The 22,577-nt window shown below is 47.6% G+C and overlaps 1 protein-coding gene across 1 annotated transcript; it reads left to right on the forward strand.

The window, feature by feature from the left end:
* Positions 1-11,685: 11,685 nt before the first annotated feature.
* Positions 11,686-22,302, forward strand: ZFTA (zinc finger translocation associated). Its single transcript, XM_060254849.1, has 4 exons — positions 11,686-12,171; positions 13,374-13,766; positions 18,433-18,858; positions 21,621-22,302. The coding sequence occupies exons 1-4, from the start codon at positions 11,739-11,741 to the stop codon at positions 22,154-22,156; spliced, it is 1,788 nt and encodes a 595-aa protein (XP_060110832.1). The 5' UTR covers positions 11,686-11,738; the 3' UTR covers positions 22,157-22,302.
* The last annotated feature ends 275 nt before the right edge of the window (positions 22,303-22,577 follow it).

The raw sequence follows: 22,577 nt of genomic DNA on the forward strand, positions 1-22,577 counted from the left end.
TAATTCCAGGGGGGTCTCCAGGCCCTACCTGGAGGTTGGCAACCTTGTGCATAATCCAAAAAGGCTTATCTTCCTAAGGGATAGAATGAAACGGGGCTACATTGCAGGGTTGTTGCTGCTGCTGCAGATTTGTCTCAGCCTCAAGCACAGCCCAGAATATCGAGGAAAAGGGCACCAGGCTGCACTGCAGGAGTGTTGTATATCCTTCTCAGGCTCAAGCATACATCCATCATATGGGAAATAATTATACTGGAATATGTTGTAGGATTGCTTCAAGCCAGTGTGTCTCTCAGATGGGCATCATTTTTGCTGTGTAGGGGTAACAGAATGCCCGTATGGCTGGAATGCAAGACTACACCCAGGGATTCCCAAGTTCAAATCTCTGTCAAAACTATGATCGCTACCTTGGAGGAAAATGGGATAAAAATGTGCTAAACACCGAATAATAACATTGGATTACAGATTTGTAAAGCAGGGGTCCCCAACATTTCTGAGCCTGTGGACACCTTTGGAATTCTGAGACAGCGTGGTGGGCGCAGTGGCCATAAAATGGCTTCCATAAAATGGTTGCTGCAGGAGCTGGAGCCAGCCTATGGAAGCCAGCCTCCAGGTGAGACCTGGAGATCCCCTGGAATTACAGCTGATTCCCAGACTGTAGAGGTCAGTTCCCCTGGAGAAGATGGCTGCTTTGGAGGGTGGACTCTGGCATCATGTGCCTTGCTGAGATGACTCCCCTCCCAAACCTCCAGGAATTTCCCAACCAGGATTTGGCAACCTTAGCCCCCATCCCACGAGGGTAGCCAGGGGGGACTGGCAGCCCTCAGCCAGCCACACAACGGCTACTGCATCTTACCTTCAGTCACACAAGTGAAGATCCTCCTGCTGTTGTGGCTGACTGCTGCCAAAGCTACATTGAAAAAAAAATCTGCCTAGCCAATCTAATCTCCAATAGCCAATCAGAAGGCTTCCTTGACAAAAGCTCCACGTGACCCCACCTATTTTCTAAAGACCCTTGTTGTTGGTGGACAGTATGGTGCCCTGGGGGACCTCTGTTGTAAAACCATTCACAGCCTCATTTCCCCTGCTCTTCTAAGTTTTCTGTTGGCCTGTTTTGGTTAATGCAAAGAAACATTCAAAGGAGGAATCCACTCAGACATACAAAACCAGAGCACCATAGTGTATAAGGATATCTGGAGTTACTAAAGCACCTTGTATAACCAGATTCAAAACTCTTATAGCTGTATATAACACTTACCTATGATAAAGGATGCTGGTGATCCCAAAAATTGAAATGGTGCATTATTTAAACAAAATTAATTTTTGCATTTCCTGACTGTTAGAGTGGTTCCTCAGTGGAATAGGCTTCCTCAGGAGGTGGTGGGCTCTGCTTCCTTGGAGGTTTTTAGAGACTGGATGGCCATCTGACAACAATGAGGATCCTGTGAATTTAGGGGGAGGTATAGCGTTGTGAAAGCAACGTCACCCCAGAGTCGAAACGACTGGTGCTTTGCACAGGGGACTACCTTTACTTTTATTTGTGAGTTTCCTGCTTTGTGCAGGGGGTTGGATTAGATAATCCTGGAGGTCCCTTCCAACTCTCCATGAATGGCAAAACTCTATGTTATATATTATTAGAAAGAGACTGATAGACTAATACAATCTGTTGGATTTGTATATATAGTATTTCTATATGACTGTGTTGAAGGGCCTGGATTCCTCAGCAAAGAATATCTGGGGTTGAGATATGTAATTTTGGGATTATATATTATCCCTAACCTTTTAAATTCATGTATTGACTAAGATTTAAATACATTCTTCATATATTTAAGAGCTTGAAGTTTGGTGTCCTTCTTTCTGAAAGGTGTTCTTCCCAGAGCATTTAGATCCCCTTTTGTCATATAAGGGTAAACCCTATATGTTTTTCCTTGTTAACAACACGATATAATTCAAATATACAAAGAACAAAATATACAAAATCCCAGTTTCATGGGCTTGTACCACATACAGCACGTGTGTTTGATTGGCAATTCCCTCAGCATTGTAAATGATGTCGGCTTCGTGATGCTTGTTGGAATGGAATTTGAAAAGCTGTACATTTGTCTGTATCAGTTCATAGATTTGCTGCTAGACCTGAAGACATGTGAAACAGGATTCCTTAGCAGTCCCTGTTGTCTTTAACTCCTTTGCATATTAGGCCACACCCCTCTGATGTAGCCAGTCCTTCTGGAGCTTACAGTAGACCCTGTACAAAGAGTTCTGTAAGTTCTTGGAGGATTGGCTACATTAGGGAGGTGTGGCCTAATATGCAAAGGAGTTCCTGCTACAAAAAAAGCCCTGCCAAACTTTGGTTTGTCTCAGCATCCTGTGAAGGTCCTATGCACTTTAACACTTTAAGTGGTGTAGCCCATGAGATTGGGCTTTTGTATTTCTGTTCTTTCTTTGTATATTGGAGTTATATTGGGTAAACTGAGTTAGGCTCTCACAGCCTCTTTCTAGTTGCTTTTTCATAATACAGAGTTGTGCCATTCATTTTGTTTAAAAAATACAGCTTTTCAATTTTTTTTTGAAGTACCAGCATCCTTTATTGTTAATCAGTGTTATATCCAACTCTATGGCTGCAATCACACGCTTTCTAAATAATGCACTTTCAATCCACTTTAGATGCACTTTCCAACTGTGTGAACTGGCAAAATCCAGTTGAAAAGTGCATTGGAAAAGGCTTGAAAGTGCCATTATTTAGTGTGTGTGATCGCAGCCTAAGAGTTTTGAATCTGGTTATACATAGCGCTTTAGTTACTCCAGATGCACTCAGAAACCCAGCAGTCTTTTCTCCCCCCTCAGGGCTCTGCTGCCACATTCTCCTTCATGTATAAACCAAGCCCTAACATGATCTGCAATTTTAAAAGGCACTAAAGCAACTAGACTGATCTGGAGACGGGACTTCCTGGTTACCATGGATACTGTTGCAGGGAGGAGGTTAAGTCCTCCACTGAAGACTGTTTCGAAATGTCAGCTGGAAGAAGGAGGAAGGACTGGAATTTGCCAGAGCCCTACCAGTAGCCAGTTTGTTCCTGGGCACATTTCAGAGTCCTGTTTTTGGCCTAAATTGTCTGAGGATCCAGGGTATCACACTCTTTCGGCCTAACCTGCCCTGCCACACAGAGACGTTGTGGGGATAAACAATGTAAACTGTTTTGGGTCCCTGTTAGAGTGAAGGGTGGAACATAAATGAAGGAAAAGGCAATTTTGTTTTGTAAGACCCTATTAGGCCACAGAGGAAAATAAAAATGTTTTTTCCCCATGCTCAAGACTGTTAAGTGCCTGTGCCAAATAAACACATGTGGGGAGGGGCAGCCAGCAGGGACTCATTTGCATATTAGGCCACACCCCTGCTATCACCAGAAGTGACGTCACCTGTTCAGTAGATTACTTTCTGCATATTGACATAGAGCAGTACAGTGCCATAAGCTGTATTTCATGGGTGTGCGTTCTCACACAGTCCAATGAGAGACCTTGTATCGCCCAGCCCCCCATGACTGGAGAGAAAGAAACACATGCGGCAGCACAGGTGGTGGCAAGCCCAGCTTCTTCTGGGAGGGGGCACTCATGAGCAGCTCTTGCTCTCTTCACTAGCCCTTTAGAGACTGGAGGTGGCAGTGAGGACGGAGCGTATGGTCTGGGAGTGCATGGCTGCCTAGTGCCTTCCCTCTACCAGAGACCATTTTTTGAGCTGGAGCTCTGAACAAGCCAGCCAGAACAGCGTTCCTGCTTTTTAAAAAAGCCCTGGGGAGGGGGCCACCACAGGAAGGGCCCTCTCTGATCCATATGGTTCTCAACGGCATGGACATCCAAAGATGAATGGAAGGAAAGGAGGCTGAGGAAGGGAAAACAAAGTCTGTGATAAATTGGAATAATCAAGGGACCTTTGTTGGAGGACTGTAGGCTGGCATTTGGTTTCTTTGGTATGCCTCAGCATAAAACATCACACCACCCATCAACACCAGTACCTGATTGTGGACCCCACGTAGGAGTTACTCTCACAGAGCAATATATATCCCAAGAGAAAAAGGCGGGAAAGAAGGAAGAGAGAAGGGGAAGTAGTATGTATTCTGTATTAGGGGAATAATTTATCTTGGATAAATTATTAGGGACTATGGTTTATACACCTGTGTATAGCTTGCTAAAAACTAGGATCTTGCAATGGAATCTTTTCATCATTGAACATGTCATGTTATGCTTGGTTTCAGTTCTTGTTTTTAGACTTTTGATTGATTCTACAACCTTAATTCTTACAGCATTGTTCATTTCCTGTCCTGTCAATTGTATTGACTCAAACAATTGTCAACTACCTTATGTCCAAAGGAGAAAGGCAGACTATAAAGGGTTTTTTTGTAGCAGGAACTCCTTTGCAGATTAGGCCACACCTCTCTTATGTAGCCAATCCTTCAAGAGCTCACAGGGCTCTTATTACAGGGCCTACTACAAGCTCTTGGAGGATTGGCTACATCAGGGGGTGTGGCCTAATATGCAAAGGAGTTCCTGCTACCAAAAAAGCCCTGAGTATAAATACTCAGGTTTTATAGATCCTCAGATAGTGACAAGAGAATCAAGAAAGGACCGTTTGGCAGAGAAAGACAGGGTGAGCAAAGTGGAAGATCCAACAGCAGTTCTGCGCAATTTATTCAGAGGGTGGAAGTGAGGCTGGGTATGATCCATGTGTTAGGACCCAGGGTTTGCAGAAGGCAAACAAGAGGGTAGCTGCATTGGTAATGCAAGCTGGCAGAGTGTGCATGCATGTATTGGCAAGAGGGAGCTCAGTTTTAGGAACCCAACCAAGCAAAAACAAATTTTAACTTTTCACAGGCTTGCCAGCAGGAGGGGAAAAGTCTGGAAAGGTTAAAGTTAGCACTTCTGATTGGAATAGGAAGGCATCTCAAGGTGGGAAGGAGGTCTGCCACTTCTCCAGTTAGAGAAAGAGGGGGGGGGGAGATCAGATCATGAGAAGGAGGGCAAGAAGGGTTGCATCTGTACTTAATTCTCATGGCTCTTTCTTACAAACCCAGGGAAATGCTGTTTGCCACCTTGGGATCAGTCAGCAATTTTTCTCCAGGCCAGTTTGGTCAGGGATCCTGGAGGTTTTTGCCATCTTCTGGGCATATAGCGAGGGTCACTGGGGATGTTAGTGTGTGGGGGAGGTGTTTGTGAGTTTCCTGCATTGTGCAGGGGGTTGGACTAAATGACCCTGGAGATCCCTTCTAACTTTATGAATCTACGTGAAAGAAGCTTGATTGGTTTGTTCTGAACAAGAACTGACTGTGATAGAAGTTTCCTTATGTAGGAAGCCGGCCCCTAGAATGGAGCTCAGAGTACCTGATTGGTTCAAAATATGCAAAATAAAAACCATAGACCATAATTCTGATTGGGAAATTTCTGGAGATTTTGGGGGTGGTGGAACCAAGGCGGTTAACAAATTTAAAAATATGTAATAAAAATCTCCTCTTAAAAGCCATTAAAGCCAACCAACCAGAATCTAATTAAAACCGGAGCAAAAATGAAACACTAGAGCCAAATTTAATTAATTAATTCAAACACTGATGAGGGAGAAAGGATCACCAAGGGGAATGCCAAGCAAAAAACCCAAAAAAGATTCACCTGTTGGTGAAGAAGAAGAGACGGGATTTATCAGCACTTTTTTTTGAGCAGGAACGCAGTTCCGGCTGGCTTGGAGTCAGGAGGTGTGGCTTAATATGCAAATGAGTTCCTGATGGGACTTTTCTACAAGAAAAGGCCTGCACTCCGCTATATAATGTGTTTTACATCTGGATTTCTGCTGTTCCTACAAAGTAAAATCGAGATGTAAAACACATTATGGGGACACATTCGGCCGGGTCTTTGGGCTCTGCACTGGCTTCCAATAACATACCGGGTCCGGTACAAGGTGCTGGTCATTACCTTTAAAGCCCTATATGGCCTGGGACCTGCCTACCTGAGGGACCGTCTCTCCCCACACGTTCCCCAGAGAGTACTGAGGTCTGGCACCCAAAATCTCCTTAATATCCCCGGGCCCAAGGAAGTGCGTCTCAAGACAACTCGAGACAGGGCCTTTTCTACAATGGCCCCTATGTGTGGAACCAGCTACCGGAAGAGGTGAGGGCCCTGCGGGATCTTACTCAGTTCCGCAGGGCCTGTAAGACGACCCTCTTCCGGTTAGCTTACGCCTGACTGGACTAATGTAGCTCTCTAGACATCTGTGATTACCGTATAGTTAATACTAGTTTTAAGGTTTTTAAGGTTTTTAGGTTTTTAAATGTTTGATTTAAATGTAACTATCTTATTCCGATTTTACTGTTTTATTGTTTGTTGTAAGCCGCCCTGAGCCACTCGTGGGAAGGGCGGGATATAAATCCCGGAATAAATAAATAAAATACATAAAATTATATAGTATAATGTGAATGCACCTAAAGGGTGGAATATAAATCCAATTTCTTCTTCTACAAGAGAAGGCCAGGCTGCCTCTGGTCAGTTTGGGACACCAGGCAACAGCTGGATTGTGTGACTTCCCTCTCGGTCCCCCCAAACTCTCTGCGGCACAAGGGCTCTAAATAGGAGGGCTGTTCTTCTCCAAGCTTAGCTCCTTTGCCAGGTAGAAATCCAGCAACAACCCCTCTCCTCCAGCAAGTTGTTGCCCCTGAAAGCTGGGAAGTTCCACACTTGAATTCCTCCCTGTTGGCAACTGTCAAAGATGTGACAGGCGGGGAAATATGGGAATGACCAACACAGACACCTCTCAAAACCCTTACCTGCAGGAACTCCTTTGCATATTAGTCCACACACACCCTGATGTAGCCAATACTCCAAGAGCTTACAGGGCTCTTAGAGCTTAGAGGGAACGCTTCTTAAATTTGCAGATGATACTAAATTTGGAAGGGTTGCAGTAGAAGACAGAAACAGGATACAGGATGATCTTGACAGGGTGGAAAACTGGGCTAAAACTAATAAAATGAATTTTAACAGGAATAAATGTAAAGTCATTCATTCAGTTAGTCAGTGTTTATTATAACAGTCATAGACCAGGTAAAAAGCACAAATCTATCAGTAACAAAAAGTACAAATCTGTATATCCATACATATCCATATCCATATAATACAACCGCATTAAAACGTAGAAATTTTTTTAGTACATAGAAGTAGTTGTTTGTAATAGCTTCACAAAGTCTACACCAAAAGAGAAAGCTCCTATGATTTAAAACCAGCAGTTTCCCCGGACATATCTTAACTGTTAGCACCTTAGACTGTTCCAAAATAGGGAGAATTGTCTTGTTATGCATTTAGGTAGGAAAAATCCAATGCATGGCTATAGGATGGGGGAGACTTGTCTTAGCAGTAGTACATGCGAAAAGAATCTAGGAGACTTGTCTTAGCAGTAGTATGTGTGAAAAGAATTTAGGGGTCTTTATGGGCCATACGATGAACGTAAGTCAGCAGTGTAATGTGGTGGCTAAAAAGGCAAATGCAATTTTGGGCTGAATCAACAGAAGTATAGTGTCCAGATCATGTGAAGTGATGGTATCGCTTTACTCTGCTCCGGTAAGACCTCACCTGGAGTATTGTGTTCAGTTTTGGGCACCACATTTTAAGAAGGATATAGACAAGCTGGAATGGGTCCAGAGGAGGGCGACGAAGATGGTGAGAGGTCTGGAGACCAAGTCCTCTGAAGAAAGGTTGAAGGAGCTGGGCATGTTTAGCCTGGAGAGGAGGCAGCTGAGACAAGAACTCGTGGGCATTCGATGAAATTGCTTAGCAGACAGATTAAAACGGATAAAAGGAAGTACTTCTTCACCAAAGGGGTGATTAACATGTGGAATTCACTGCCACAGGAGGTGGTGGCGGCCACAAGCATAGCCACCTTCAAGAGGGGTTTAGATAAAAATATGGAGCAGAGGTCCATCAGTGGCTATTAGCCACAGTGTGTGTATATATAAAATTTTTTGCCACTGTGTGACACAGAGTGTTGGACTGGATGGGCCATTGGCCTGATCCAACATGGCTTCTCTTATGTTCTTATCACTATCTTCAAGTACTTGAAGGGCTGTCATTTAGAGGATGGTGTGGAATTGTTTTCTGTGGTCCCAGAAGGTAGGACCAGAACCAATGGGTTGAAATTAAATCAAAAGAGTTTCCAGCTCAACATTAGGAAGAACTTCCTGACCGTTATAGCGGTTCCTCAGTGGAACAGGCTTCCTCGGGAGGTGGTGGGCTCTCCTTCCTTGGAGGTTTTTAAACAGAGGTTAGATGACCATCTGACAGCAATGAAGATCCTGTGGATTTAGGGGGAGGTATTCGTGAATTTCCTGCATTGTGCAAGGGTTGGACTAGATGACCCTGGAGGTCCCTTCCAACTCTATGATTCTTAGTACAGGGACTAATGTAAGCTCTTGGAGGAGTGGCTACACCAGGGTGTGCAAAGGAGTTCCTGCTACAAAAAATATGCAAAGGAGTTCCTGCACACACACAAAAAGAAGCCCTGCCTACCTGGATCTCCCTCACCTCTAACCTCGGTGTTCCTCCTCGTCCAGCAACGAGATTTGAGTCCTGCGGTGCCTTGGAGACACCAACCAGATTTCCAGAGTAGCTGCTTTCAAAAAGGAAGCTTTGACTCTCCAGAGCTTCTACCCTGCAATTCTTGTTGGTTGGTGTCCCCAAAGTGTCACCGGATTCGAATCTCGCTTCTCTATTATAGGTTTTGCATCCTATGTCTTTCAAGACTTGGGAGAAAATACAGTCGAATTGAATTGCGTGGGAGAAGTGGAGCCAGGCAGCGCCGGGGCCACGAGGGGGAAGGGGGAGGAATTAAAATATGGTGGGAAGGGAGCTAGAATCCTAGGGATGGATTTGCACTTTAGGGAGTCGAGAGTCGGGGGAGAGCTGGGGTTGTCTGCCTATGGATGCTTACTGGGGGGTGTCAAATGAATGCCCCCCCCCCTTTCCCCATTCACTCGCTTTCCTTCCTTTTTTTTCCCTCTCTCTGGCAGAAATAGACTACGGCCCCTTTAAATTTACCCAGGAGCCCTTAAAGGAGCCCAAGGGGCCCCGGGGGGGAAAGGCATCCCCACCCTGGCTAGCCGGAGCCTGCCTGGCTCCTCGGCCGCAGAGGGGCCCTTTTGCACGCAGAGTGGCAGAGGCGCGTTTCAAAACCCAAGCACCTATATCTATATATATATCTATATATATATAATCTTTTTTTGTTTTGCAATGAGCCTAAGAACAGATCAGTGAATCCCCCCTGCTGTGCTGCTGCTCGAGAACCGCTCCGGAGCGCTGGTTTTGGGTTAAGCCGCAGCAGCAGCAGCAGCAAGCCCAGCTCTCTCGGTGCGGCTGGGGGCGAGATATGGATGTCTAAAAAAAAAAAAAAAGACAGCCGGGCATGGAGCCCCCCAGCTTCCCCATCAAGCGGGAGCCCCACGATCCAGGTGAGAACAAAAGGCAGGGCCTGCCAATCTCCCCCCCCCCCCCAATCCTCTCCCCACCCACCCCTCCCTCAACGCCACCTGCCGGTCTTAGGTGGGCAGAAAGCGGCGCCCGAAAAGGATGGGGGTGGGGTGGAAGCTTGCACATCTGGAAAAGGGGGGAGGGAAGAGAGAGAAAGGAAGAGTCGAGGGCGGCGGTGGCCCTTTAAGACCCCCCCCCTTCTCCTCTTTCCATCTTCCTGTTCACATGAGCCTAGCAGATGACATCCCATTTAAAAAAAAAAAAAAAACCCAAAACCCACATCCCCCCCACCGCTCTCTAGGCGTCATAAGCAAAAGCTGTGTCATATGTATGGCAGACTGGACAGGAGGGAAATGGTCTCTTCCTGTATTTTGCACCCTTGCGCTGAAGATCTAGGGCCGGGGGGCGGGGAGGGATTTCTGCTTACCCTTCTTGCCCGTTCCCTGTAGCCGGATGTGGTCTGGCGGTCTGTAGCCTTAGACACACCCCCCCCCCCCGCCCCGAAGCTGGACTCTCCAATGCTGTGCACTTACCCCTTTAAGAACACTCCATCTGTTCTCCGTTTAACATCGAAACCTCACCCCCCCCCCCTTTATCAGCTTTCTTAAAGCTATAGATATTTACAGTACCTGGCAAGGTATAGATATTTACAGTACACTGTCAGATTTTGGATCTGGCTCATTACTCCAAACCTCTCAGTGATAACTCTCCCCCCAATATCTCTGAGATTTTTTTCTCTAACATATGGGAATAGCTTACCAGTTTGATCCCTGCTCCTTTAAGAGCCCCTTCCTTTCTTCCCCTCATGCCCCTTTAAGACTGTGTTGCTCCTCACTTTCCAACCTGAGCTTGGGTTCTTAAAGGAACCTTGCACTCCAGTCAGTGGAATTAGCGTCTTTTGTTACAATATTTTGGCCAGCTGTTCTAAAGAGAAGAATGTTATGGTCCGACTCCATACTTGCCTCAATAGGTCTGTTTATTCCAGCCTTCTGTTACTAACTTGGTGATGGTGTTCCCTAGTTGTACGTGACCTGGTTTTCAAAGATAGAGTGCTTCTGTACTTGAAGGTTCCATTTAGCTTTTATGGATTTCAGATCGAGACAGCCCAGTCCTCCATGAGGGCTGATGTCTTGTGAATTCAATACATTTTAGTCCTCTAAAGATGCATATATTGCTCTCCCTCGTTCCCTTTTATTTTCACACTCACCCTATGAGGTAGATTAGTTAGGCCGGGAGACAAAGAGACTGTCCAAATAAAATAAATAAAACTCACCCAGTGGGCTTTGTCTTCAAATGCAGATTTGAATCCATGCCTTTTCACTGCTACCCTAAACCTGCTCTCTATTGACTGTGCTCCTAATATGGAAATCTCTGGTTTGAATCTCCCCTGTCATATGACTGCATGAGGTGACCTTAAGGAAGGAAGTCACTCCCTCTTTTCCTTTTCTTCTGCAATACAGGGATAATTAAAACTGATCTATCTTACAGGGGTTTTGTAAAGAGTGGATAAGATCATGCACAGTTCAGTTCTTTCTTATTATGGTCATTTGACCAACATATAATCAATTTTACAGGTTACAGTTGAGATCATGTACATGTACTGCTTGGAACACTCTGAAGGGTGATATCAACACCAAAAATTATTGTTAATTTGTCTAATTTTAGTAGCATTGTTGTTTTTCTCCTTCCTAGAATCATAGAGTTGGAAGGGATCTCCCGGGTCATCTAGTCCAACCCCCTGTGCACAATGTAGGAACTTCACAAATACCTGCCCCCCACACACACATACATCCCCAGTGACCCCTTCTCCATGCCCAGAAGATGGCAAAAACCTCCAGGATCCCTGGCCAATCTGGCCTGGAAAAAATTGCTGACCGGCCCCAAAGTGTCAATCAGCATTTCCCTGGGCATGTAAGAAAGGGCCACAAAAACTAAGCAACCAGTGTTCCCTCTAAGCTGAGTTAGTATGAGCTAACTCACAGTTTTTTAGCCTCCGGCTCACACATTTTTGTGTTAGCTCGAAAAAATGGCCCCAGAGCAAACTAATTCATACAGTAGCTCACAGCTTTAATGCCAGTAGCTCACAAAGTAGGATTTTTGCTCACAAGACTCCACAGCTTAGAGGGAGTATTGGATGCAACCCTTCCTGCCCTCCCTCCCTCCCTTTCAAGTCAAGTGTTTGTATCTTTCCAGAAGAGCTCCAGTTCCCAGAAGAGGCATTTGATTCTCCAAAGGGTGCTGACCGGTGCATGGGCCATCCTTTGCATCCTGCTGGGAATGGCTTGCTGCAAGGGACCCCAAAAGACCCTTCCCTCCTCCTTTCTGGAGGGCGGAAATACTCAGACCATTGCGAAGAACGGGCCTCGAGACCTGGCAAGAGCCGTATCCCCGGCCGGGACCATCGACGCTACTACCACGAGCACTGGCGGGCCGAGTACCTGATGGATTTCAATGCTGCCCGACACGGCATGATTTGCATGGTGTGCGGCAGCTCTCTGGCCACTCTCAAGCTGAGCACCATCAAAAGACACATCCGGCAGAAACATCCATACTCCCTGGCCTGGAGTGCCCGTGAGAAGGAGGGCATCATGAACAGCTGGGATGCCCACTTGGGACTGGAGGCTGAGACGGATGGAGCCAGGGAGCCCGCCGAAGGATCCGGCTCTCAGCAGGGGGGCCAAGGTAGGATGGTCTGGCTTTCTGAGTCTTCAGCAGGCATCTTGCAGAGAGTACAGACAGCCCTTCTGAACCAAGGGTTGCCCCTTGGCCACCGGCAGGGAATGGGGTAGGGTTGACAGCAGGGCTTTTTTTGTAGCAGGAACTCCTTTGCATATTAGGTCGCACACCCCTGATGTAGCCAATCCTCCAAGAGCTTACAGGGCCTCTTCTTACAGGGCCTACTGTAAACTCCACGAGGATTGGCTACATCAGGGGGTTGCGGCCTAATATGCAGAGGAGCTCCTGCTCCAAAAAAAGCCCTGGTTGCCAGTTCTGGGTTGGGAATGGTAGAATCATAGAGTTGGAAGGGACCTCTAGGGTCATCTAGTCCAACCCCCTGCACAATGCAGGAAACTCACAAACACCTCCCCCTAAATTCACAGGATCGTCATTGCTGCCAGGTGGCCATCTAGCTTCTGTTTAAGGCTAAAACTCCTAGAGAATTGAGGATGAGCCCTGGGGAGGGGACACAGCCACAGAGTCCACCCTCCAAGCATCCATTTCCTCCAGAGGAACTGAGCTCTGTAGTCTGGAGATGAGCTGTAATTCCTGGAGGCTGGCAACCCTATTTGAATCAGAACATATCTTCATCTGGCCATGTGTCCTGGTTCCCATAGTGGCTCTTCAGATACCTCTGAGAAGTCCATAATCCCTGCAAGGAGAAGAAGGATGGCCAATTCTGGGTTGGGAAATACTTGGAGAATTTGGGGGTGGACCCTGGAGAAGGGGGGACCTCAGTGGGGTGCAATTCCATAGAGTCCACCTTCCAAAGCAGCCATTTTCTCCGTGGGGAATTGATCCAGTTTGGTGTAATGGTTAAATGTGTGGACTCTTATCTGGAAGAACTGGGTTTGATTCCCCATTCTTCCACTTGCAGCGGCTGGAATGGCCTTGGGTTAGTCATAGCTCTCGCAGAGTTGTCCTTGAAAGGGCAGCTTCTGGGAGAGCTCTCTCAGCCCCACCCACCTCACAGGTTGTTTGTTGTGGGGGAGGAAGGTAAAGGGAGATTGTGAGCTGCTTTGAGACTCTGAGATTCAGAGAGAAGGGTGGGATATAACTCCAATATCATCATCATTATCATCATCTCTGTCACCTGGAGATGAGTTCTAATTCTTGGAGATTGATGACGCTAAGTGTCATGCTGTCTCCACCTGCTTTCCCTCCAGGAGAATTACCGCTGGACATTGGTCGCAGGAGGAGGCGTGGTCCGGGCCCCCTGTCTTCTCGTGGGGCCTGCCGGTCCCCCAGCTTGGCCTTGAAAGGCTCTTCAGTTGGGGAGGCCCGGAACCTGGAGCGCTACCTGAAGGAGTCCCTGCAGAGCTGGTTCCAGTCCGAGTTCCTCATGGACTACGACCCGCAGGGCAACCGTCTCTTCTGCATGATGTGCGGCTCTTCCTTGCCCAGCCTCAACTTGGACGACATCAAGCGGCACGTGATGGAGGCTCACCCCAGTTCCCTCGGCTTCAGCCCCGCGGAGAAAGCCGCCATCCTCGAGGCCTGGAACTCCCGTGTATCGGCACCGGTTGCCAAGGAAGGAAGAGGAGAATCAGCAGCTGGGGGTGAGAGGGGAAGGGGGCCAATGTGGGGAGGGAAGGGAAGGAGCTGGCAGGCCGGTTGCCTGACATTCGGATCCCTAGCAGGGGTGGGATTCTAGCACGAGCTCCTTTGCATATTAGGCTACACCCCCTGATGTAGCCAATCCTCCAAGAGCTTGCGAGGCTCTTTGTAAGCTCCTGGAGGAGTGGCTAGATCAGGAGGGTGTGGCGTAATATGCAAAGGAGCTCCTGCTAGAGTTCCATCCCTGCCTGCAGGGTTGCCAGGTTTTTTCTTTGTCTCAGCAGGGGGGTTTTGGGAGTGTTCCTGTGGTGGGTGGGATGTGGCATGCAATATCACCAATGTGATGATGTCACCTGGAAGTGACTCTATGGGTTTTTTTTCTGGCTTCAAAACCACAGAGTTTGCCCAAAATCCAGAGCGACGCTGCGTGATGTCCCCCGGTGTGATTATGTCACCTGGAAGTGATCTCATCACACTGGGGATGTTGCACCGTGACAACACTGCTTGGGGGTGAGGTTTTCCCCATTGGCCAGTTGGCTGGTGGTGGGCCAAAGCCTCCCCAAGTGGGAGAACCCACACCCTAGTTCTCTGTGTGGATATAAGACACCATATTGAAATCTGTTAGACTGGTTTGCACTCAGAGAATGTTTGTTTTAATCACAGCAGGACCTTCAACAGAGCTTAGAGGGGGGAAATTCCCTATTTATGATAAATACAACACTAAAAAAACAACTAAAACATAAATCGGCAGTTATTAAACAAACAAAACAAAAACCAGAAGAGTTCCTGTCCTTCCTCATCACAAGTCCAGGTTAATAAAACGATACCCTCTAAGATGCCACAGAGGAAAACAGGAATCTGAATGTACCACTAGGGCTGCCAACCTCCAGGTGGGGCCTGGAGATCTCCTGGAATTACCACTGATCTCCAGGCTACAGAGATCAGTTCCCCTGGAGAAAATGGCCGCTTCAGTGAGTGGACTCTGTGGCATTTATACTAGGGTTGCCAAGTCCAATTCAAGAAATATCTGGGGACTTTGGGGGTGGAGCCAGGAGACATTGGGGTGGAGCCAGGAACAAAGGTGTGACAAGCATAATTGAACTCCATGGGAGTTCTGGCCATCACATTTAAAGGGACAGCACACCTTTTTAAATGCCTTCCTTCTATAGGAAATAATGAAGGATAGGAGCACCTTCTTTTGGGGCTCATAGAATTGGACCCCCTGGTCCAATCGTTTTGAAACTTGGGGGTACTTTGGGGAGAGGCACTAGATACTATACTGAAAATTTGGTGCCTCTACCTCAAAAAACAGCTCCCCCAGAGCCCCCGAAACCTCCAGATCAATTCCCCATTATACCCTATGAGAATCGATCTCCACATAGGGAATAATGAAGTGCTCAGGAGACGTTTCCCTCCCTGCCCCCGTTTCTGAAGAAGATGAAGAAGAAGATATTGGATTTATATCCCGCCCTCCACTCCGAAGAGTCTCAGAGCGGCTCACAATCTCCTTTACCTTCCTCCCCCACAACAGACACCCTGTGAGGTGGGTGGGGCTGGAGAGGGCTCTCATAGCAGCTGCTATGAGAGCCCTCTCAGCCCCACCCACTCACAGGGCTGTCTGCTTGTGGGGGAGGAAGGTAAAGGAGATTGTGAGCCAGCTCTGAAGCGAGGGTTTGGCCTCTCTACTCATGAGTTACTGCCAACTTCTTCAAAGTAACACAGACACACCATCCCAAGAGGAAGCCTTTCAGTCGGAGGCACACGGTCCTCTGCGGGCGGGGCTTCCCCCTGCCGGCCAGCTGACTAGGGACGGGAAGCAGCCTGGGAAAGCGGAAGAACCCCTGTTGGGACCTGGGGATTGGCAAGCCTAATTTATACCCCACTGAGGTCCTGCCCCTCCCTAAGCCCCACCCTCCCCAGGCTCCACCCTCAATATATCCAGGAATTTCCCAACCCAAGTTGATAACCCTAATAGTCTAACATCATCTAAGGTTACCGTATTTTGAAAAGCAAAAGAGGCCATATTTCCAGACATGCTAAGGAAAAGAAATTGTTCTATAATGTTATATATTTTAATTGTTGTGAGCCTCCCTGAGCCCGATAGGGGCGGGCGGGATATAAATATAATGAAATAAATAATAAAATAATGTTTTAGCAATGATTCAAAATATACTGTGTCAAGCTGTGTGCTGCGTGAACTTCCTGACCGTTAGAGCAGTTCCTCAGTGGAATAGGCTTGCTCAGGAGGTGATGGGCTCTCCTTCCTTGGAGGTTTTTAAACAGAGGCTAGATGGCCATCTGACAGCAATGCAGATCCTGTGAATTGAGGGGGAGGCGTTTGTGAGTTTATTTATTGCATTTCTATCTCGCCCTCTCGTGTTGGGCTCAGGTCGGCTAACAACAGTTAAAACAATTGAACACCAATTTTATATTAATATAATAAAACAATATTAAAGTATTAAAATATCTTAAAATACAATTTTTGATTCCCAGATGGCATTAATAGCGCTAATCATTGAATTCTTTCGTGTTTAAGCGCCTTCTTCTGTCTGGTTCGAGATAAATATTAATGTTGTGGGATGGTGGATACTAAGCGCTGCCGTTGATGTTTCCCGCATTGTGCAGGGGGTTGGACTAGATGACCCTGGAGATCCCTTCCAACTCTATGATTCTATGACTCCTTCGTGCCCATGTGTGAGCATTTATATGGCTGGGTGCTAGAGGAAAGATACGGTACATCTGTTCCCTTCTCAGAGACTGAGCCAGGCCAGGAAGAGAGGGCAGAGACTTTGAACAATGCCATTGTGAGCAACTTTCAAAATGTGAAGGCAACCCCTCCCGCCAAAACGGGATTTGCTTTTTTAGTGGCTGGGTGCAGATACTAGTGATGGTCCTTGGTGAATAGAAACCGTTAGACCAGGGGTGTCGAACTCATTTGTCATGAGGATCTGACGTAAATAAGGCTTTGCCAGGTGGGGTCACGTTAGGGTTGCCAAATCCAATTCAAGAAATATCTGGGGACTGTGGGGGTGGAGCCAGGAGACATTGGGGTGGAGCCCGGAACAAGGGTGTGACAAGCAGAATTGAACTCCAAGGGAGTTCTGGCCATCACATTTAAAGGGACAGCACACCTTTTAAAATGCCTTCCTTCTATAGAAAATAATGAAAGATAGGGGCACCTTCTTTTGGGGCTCGTAGAATTGGACCCCCTGGTCCAATCCTTTTGAAACTTGGAGGGTATTTTGGGGAGAGGCACTACATGCTATACTGAAAATTTGGCACCTCTACCTCAAAAAACAGCCCCCCCAGAGCCCCCGATACCCGCAGATCAATTCCCCATCATTCTCTATGGGAATCGTTCATGGAGGTGCATAATGGCTGTGGAGGTGGGGCTTCCCCCGCCGGCCAGCTGGCTGGGGGAGGGGGGAAGCCTGTAAAACCGGGGGATCCCCCGCTGGGACCTGGGGATTGGGAAGCCTAGGTCACGTGTGTCATAAAATGTAATACCAGGTGGCAGAGATATAAACTTTATAAAGGACACAGACAAAGTTTTTTTTTTTTAAAAAAACTTTAAATAAAACATGCTTAAAACATTAGCAGTCAGTGGTCTTAAAGGTGCTTTCTTTGTATCTCTCCTATGGGATCCAGGGAATTGGGCCAAGGAAGCTCTGGTTCTTGCCTTCCTTCCTCAGGGGACCAGTAGGGGGAGAAGCCTCAGCCAATAGAAGAAAGAGAGGCTTGGCTTAGTGGCTCTGCTGTGCAATTGAGGGAGCCTGGCAAAGCAAGCTCTCCCTTCCCCCCTTCTTCCCCAAGGGAGGAGTCCCAGTCAATGGAGAAAATAGAGATTTTGCTCTGTAGCTCCTGTGCGATTGAGCAAGCCTGGCAAAACAAGCTGTGATGCGGAGGGAAGCAAGAGAGAGAGAGAAGGAAGCAGATGTCAGTGAGTTGCTCATGGGCCTGATAGGAGCTCTCCGGGGGCCCTGATCTGGGCCTTGGACTGCACTTTTGACACCCCTTTGTTAGACTGTATTTAAGCCCATTTTATTTGCTTTCTAAAGAAACAGAGAGTACTGAAGAAATTTTTCTGAGGGAGGGTATTCAACAATCAGGGGCTGTTTTGTTAGGTTTGCCAGCTGGGGGTGGGGAAGTTCCTGGAGATTTTGGGGGTGATGGCAGGGGAAGATGGGGTTTGGGGAGGGGAGGGACCTCCATAGGGTACCATGCCATAGACTCCACCCTCCAAAGCAGCCATTTTCCTTCATGGAACTGATCTTGGTTGTCTGGAGATCAATTGTAGTTGTGGGAGATTTCCAGATGCCACCCAGAGTCTGGTGGCCCTAGGTTTGTGGGTAGTGTTCCCTCTAAGATGAGTTAGTGTGAGCTAGCTCACAGTTTTTTAACCTCTGGCTCACACATTTTTGTCTTAGCTCAGGAAAAATGGCCCCAGAGCAAACTAATTCATGCAGTGGCTCACAACTTTAATGCCAGTTGCTCGCAAAGCAGAGTTTTTGCTCACCAAACTCCATGGTTTAGAGGGAGTATTGTTTGTGGGTTTCATTTATGGCCATCAATCTCTACTTCCTGCCCTCCCTAATTCTGAGCACTGTACGATGATGTCAGAGTATCTATTCTAGGACGTAACATCCATCTTGTCCGCTCCCTCACCAGAGGCAGAAGCTGAAGCAGTCCCTCAGGATCTGAGCATGAAAGAAGCGGATCCATCGCTATCTCCCGACCCCCCTGCTGGCGAGGAAGGGTCTGAAGAGGCTGGTCCCTGGGACTCAGAAGGGAGTGGCCCGCCTGCCCCTCCCCGCGGCAGGGACCACCGGCGTTATTTCCAGGAGCACTGGCGAGTGGAGTACTTGATGGACTACAACGGCCTGCGCCATGGGCTAGTCTGCATGGTCTGCGGCAGCGCCCTGGCCACCCTCAAGATGAGTACCATCAAGCGCCACATCCAGCAGAAGCACCCGGACTCTACGCAGCTCAGCCACCAGGTCAAGGCCCTCATTGTGAGGGAGTGGAACCGGAAAGTGTCCCGCCTGGCAGAGGCCGAGGACTCCTTGCCTGAAACAGATCCGGAGCCGGATAAGGGTGAGGGGGTGCGATGAGGGAGGGAGCGCTGTGGGGAGAGAGGGTTGTCAATCTGCTAGGGATGCCAGCCTCCAGGTGGGACCAGTGTTCCTCTAAGCTGAGTTAGTATGAGCTAACTCACAGTTTCACACATTTTTTACTTCGCTCAGGAAAAATGGCTCCAGAGCAAATGAATTTATGCAGTGGCTTGCAACTTTCATGCCAGTGGCTCATGAAGTAGAATTTCTGCTCACAAGACGCCACAGCTTTGAGGGAGTATTGGGTGGGACCTGGGAATCCCCTGGAATTATAGTTTATCTCCCCCAGAATTACAGCTCAGCTTTAAACTACCTCAAGTTCTGTGCAGCATTAATCAATTACACCTCTTTGATATAAATCAAATTAGGCTTTATTTCATGATAAGCATGTTCACAGCAAGGACTAGCCTTGCTAAAACTGACCTTCACCAGTCAGGTGATATCTTTAGACTTTACTGTGACCGTTAAGTACATATTAACTGTATCTTTTATTAATTGTATAACTGATCATGGTATATACCATGTCCTGTTAGCCGCCCTGAGCCTGCTCCGGCGGGGAGGGCGGGATATAAATAAAACTTATTATTATTATTATTTGCATTTAGACGCCCAAATTCCGGTGGGTAATTACAATAATTCAAAGAAAAGACATTCTCCTGCTTCCCCCTCCCCCCAGTTCAGACAGTTTGCTTGTTAACAGTCTCTTGCCATATGGATAGCAGGTGACCTTCACTGCTCATGAAAGGAATGCGTGTTACTGGCTAGGGCAGAGAGATTACTTAGAGAGCCAGTTTGGTGTAGTGGTTAAGTGCATGGACTCTTATCTGGGAGAACTGGGTTTGATTCCCCACTCCTCCACTTGCAGCTGCTGGAATGGCCGTGGGTCAGTCATCGCTCTCACAGAGCTGTCCTTGAAAGGGCAGCTGCTGTAAGAGCTCTCTCAGCCCCACCTACTTCACATGGTGTCTGTTGTGTGTGTGGGGAAGGTAAAGCAGATTGTGACTGCTCTGAGATTCAGAGTGGAGGGCAGAATATCAATACAATATCCTCCTCCTTCTATACCAGGGGTAGTCAAACTTGCTTAATGTAAGAGCCACATAGAATACACATCAGAGGTTTGAGACCCTCAAGACATGAACATCAGAGGTTTAGAGCAGGCAGGCAGGAAGGAAAATAGATGGGAGAGGGGGAGAGAGAGGTGGAAAGAAAGCAACTTTAACTTTAAATGCATTCTCCAAGCCAGCAGCTGCCTTGGTTTGGCTAAGTGATTTAAAGAGAGAAACACTTTCTCCAAGTTGGCTGATGGGGGCTTCAAGAGCCACACAATATGTGTGAAGGAGCCACATGTGGCTCCCATGCCGCAGTTTGGCCACCCCTGTTCTATACTAATGCTACAAAGAATGAGGACCTGCACAGAATCAAAGCAAAAGTGTGAGAATACAAAATACATGAGAATGCAGGTATTGATAACATGATAAGAACATGGCAAGAGCCAAATATTGACTAACTACAGAGATTAGTTCCCATGGAGAAAATGGAGGATTTAGGGCGTTGTGTGGCGTTGTGCCCTACTAAGGTATTTGTCGTCCCCAAGCTCCAACCCCAAATCTCCAGGAGTTTCCCAACCTGGATCTGGCAACTGTGCCCTTCTGTCTCAATGTAGGGTTGCCAGTTCCCGCCGGCTACCGGCAGAAGGTAGGGGGTGGGGTTGCCAGACCCAGTACTAGAGAGAATAAATTCAATGCAAATTTAGGTCCAGACAGACACAGGATGAGAACACTTTTTGTTAGAAGCAGCTGAAGAATATTGATGTGTTCTGTGAGTACCTTATGATTTTTTGCCAGCACAGGAAAAAACATTATTGACTTAAGATAAACTGCCACAAAATAATTTTTTTTTATTTTCTTAAAGAACAGGACTAAAGTTAGTTTCTAGTCCTTATGAAAAGGCCTCTAAAATGTCTCCCCTTCCAGCCTTCCGCGTCTTCCAAACTGTTTTTCTCATTCATCTTCCGTGACTTATATTGAATATAGAACAAAGTAGGAGTCCAGAAGCAACTTTAAGATCAACAAAGATTTATTCCAGAATGTAAGCTTTTGTGCGCATGCACTCTTCATCAGACAAATGGAATGGGGTACAGTGAGCTGAACTACATATAGCTGGTGGGCAGTGGTTAAGCATACTGACCACCAGCTACATATCCGTAACTCCTCTCACTGTACCCCATTCCATCATCTGATGAAATGTGCATGTGTGTTGATCTTAAAGGTGCTACTGGACTCCCAACTTTTATTGCTTCAGACCAACACGGCTGCCCCCCTGGATCCAGGGCTCATTTGCATAATAGGCCACACCCCCTGGCAGCACCATTGTTTCACATGGGGCTTTTTTGTAGAAAAAGCCCAGCATTTGCATATTGGACCACACCCCCTGACATCACCATTGTTTCACACAGGGCTTTTCTTTTTGTAGAAAAAGCCCAGCAGGAACTAATTTGCATATTAGGCCACACCCCCTGATGCCAAGCCAGCAGGGACTGCTTTCCTGCTAAAAAAAAGAAGAAGCCCTGCCTGGATCGAATATATTCTGCAGAATGTGCAAATGTCATTTGCAGCTTTAGTGCAGAATGTTGTGCCATGAGATGCAGTATTTAAGCGGGTGTGACCCTCCCCTTAAGGTGGTCGGGGCTCTACACACATCTGGTTACGCGTGGGTGACATGTGGGTTCCTTTTTTGCTTTTCCAGTTGAAGCCCAGCCTGTGCTCAAGATGCCCACATCCCCCAAGGAGTCCCAAGAAGGCGGAGCATTGGTCGCGGGTGAAGAGGAGGAGGAGGAGGAGGAGGAGGAGGAACCAGCAGCGGCCAGACTGGGTCCCTCGCAGAAACCCGCGGAAGCTGTCTCCCGGCCAGCTCGTACCCGGTCCCGCAGGGGTCAGCGCCGGAACTACCAGCTGCGCTGGCGGGCGGAGTACTTGATGGACTATGACGAGCAACGGCACGGGCTGATCTGCATGGTCTGCGGGGGCACGTTGGCCACCCTGAAGGTCAGCACCATCAAACGCCACATCCTGCAGGTCCACCGCTTCTCCCTGGAGTACACAGCCTTGGAAAAGCAGACAATCCTCGAAGCTTACACCGAAAATGACCAAGCACTGAATTCCGGGCAGCCGGGCCCCAGACCTGCGGCCAGCCTCGATTCTGAACCCCGGGATGTCAAACCGAACATCCAAGGAGCAAGGAAAATGGCGTTTGGTTACAGTCTGCCTGTATGTACGGCGTAGCTGGAGACTCACGCCATCCTGACCCCTTCTTGTGAACTCGACAGACCCCTGGAATTCTATATTACAAAAGCTGGGTAACTGGATTAGGTTGCGCAGAGGGCCAGGAAAAAGTGCGTCTGTTTGTCTGCAAAAATGGTGATTTAATTTGCATGTTCTGTTCCGACTACAACACATCCGCGAGGTTTGGGAATTTTCCTTTCTTCTTTGCTCCAAGGATCGGAGATCAATTCGTGGTGGTGCTGGAGGGTGGTGGGGAGCGTCTTCAATTCACAGCGGACGTACGGCAACCCTGCAGGGTCAAGAGATTAACAGAGGTGGTTGGCCATTGCCTACCTCTGTGTAGCCACCCAGGTCTTCCTCGGTGGTCTCCCATCCAAGTTCTGACCAGGGCTGACCCTGCTTAGCTTCCGAGATCTGATGA

Source organism: Heteronotia binoei, chromosome 1 (genome assembly GCF_032191835.1).
Source record: "Heteronotia binoei isolate CCM8104 ecotype False Entrance Well chromosome 1, APGP_CSIRO_Hbin_v1, whole genome shotgun sequence".
Lineage (NCBI taxonomy): Eukaryota > Metazoa > Chordata > Lepidosauria > Squamata > Gekkonidae > Heteronotia > Heteronotia binoei.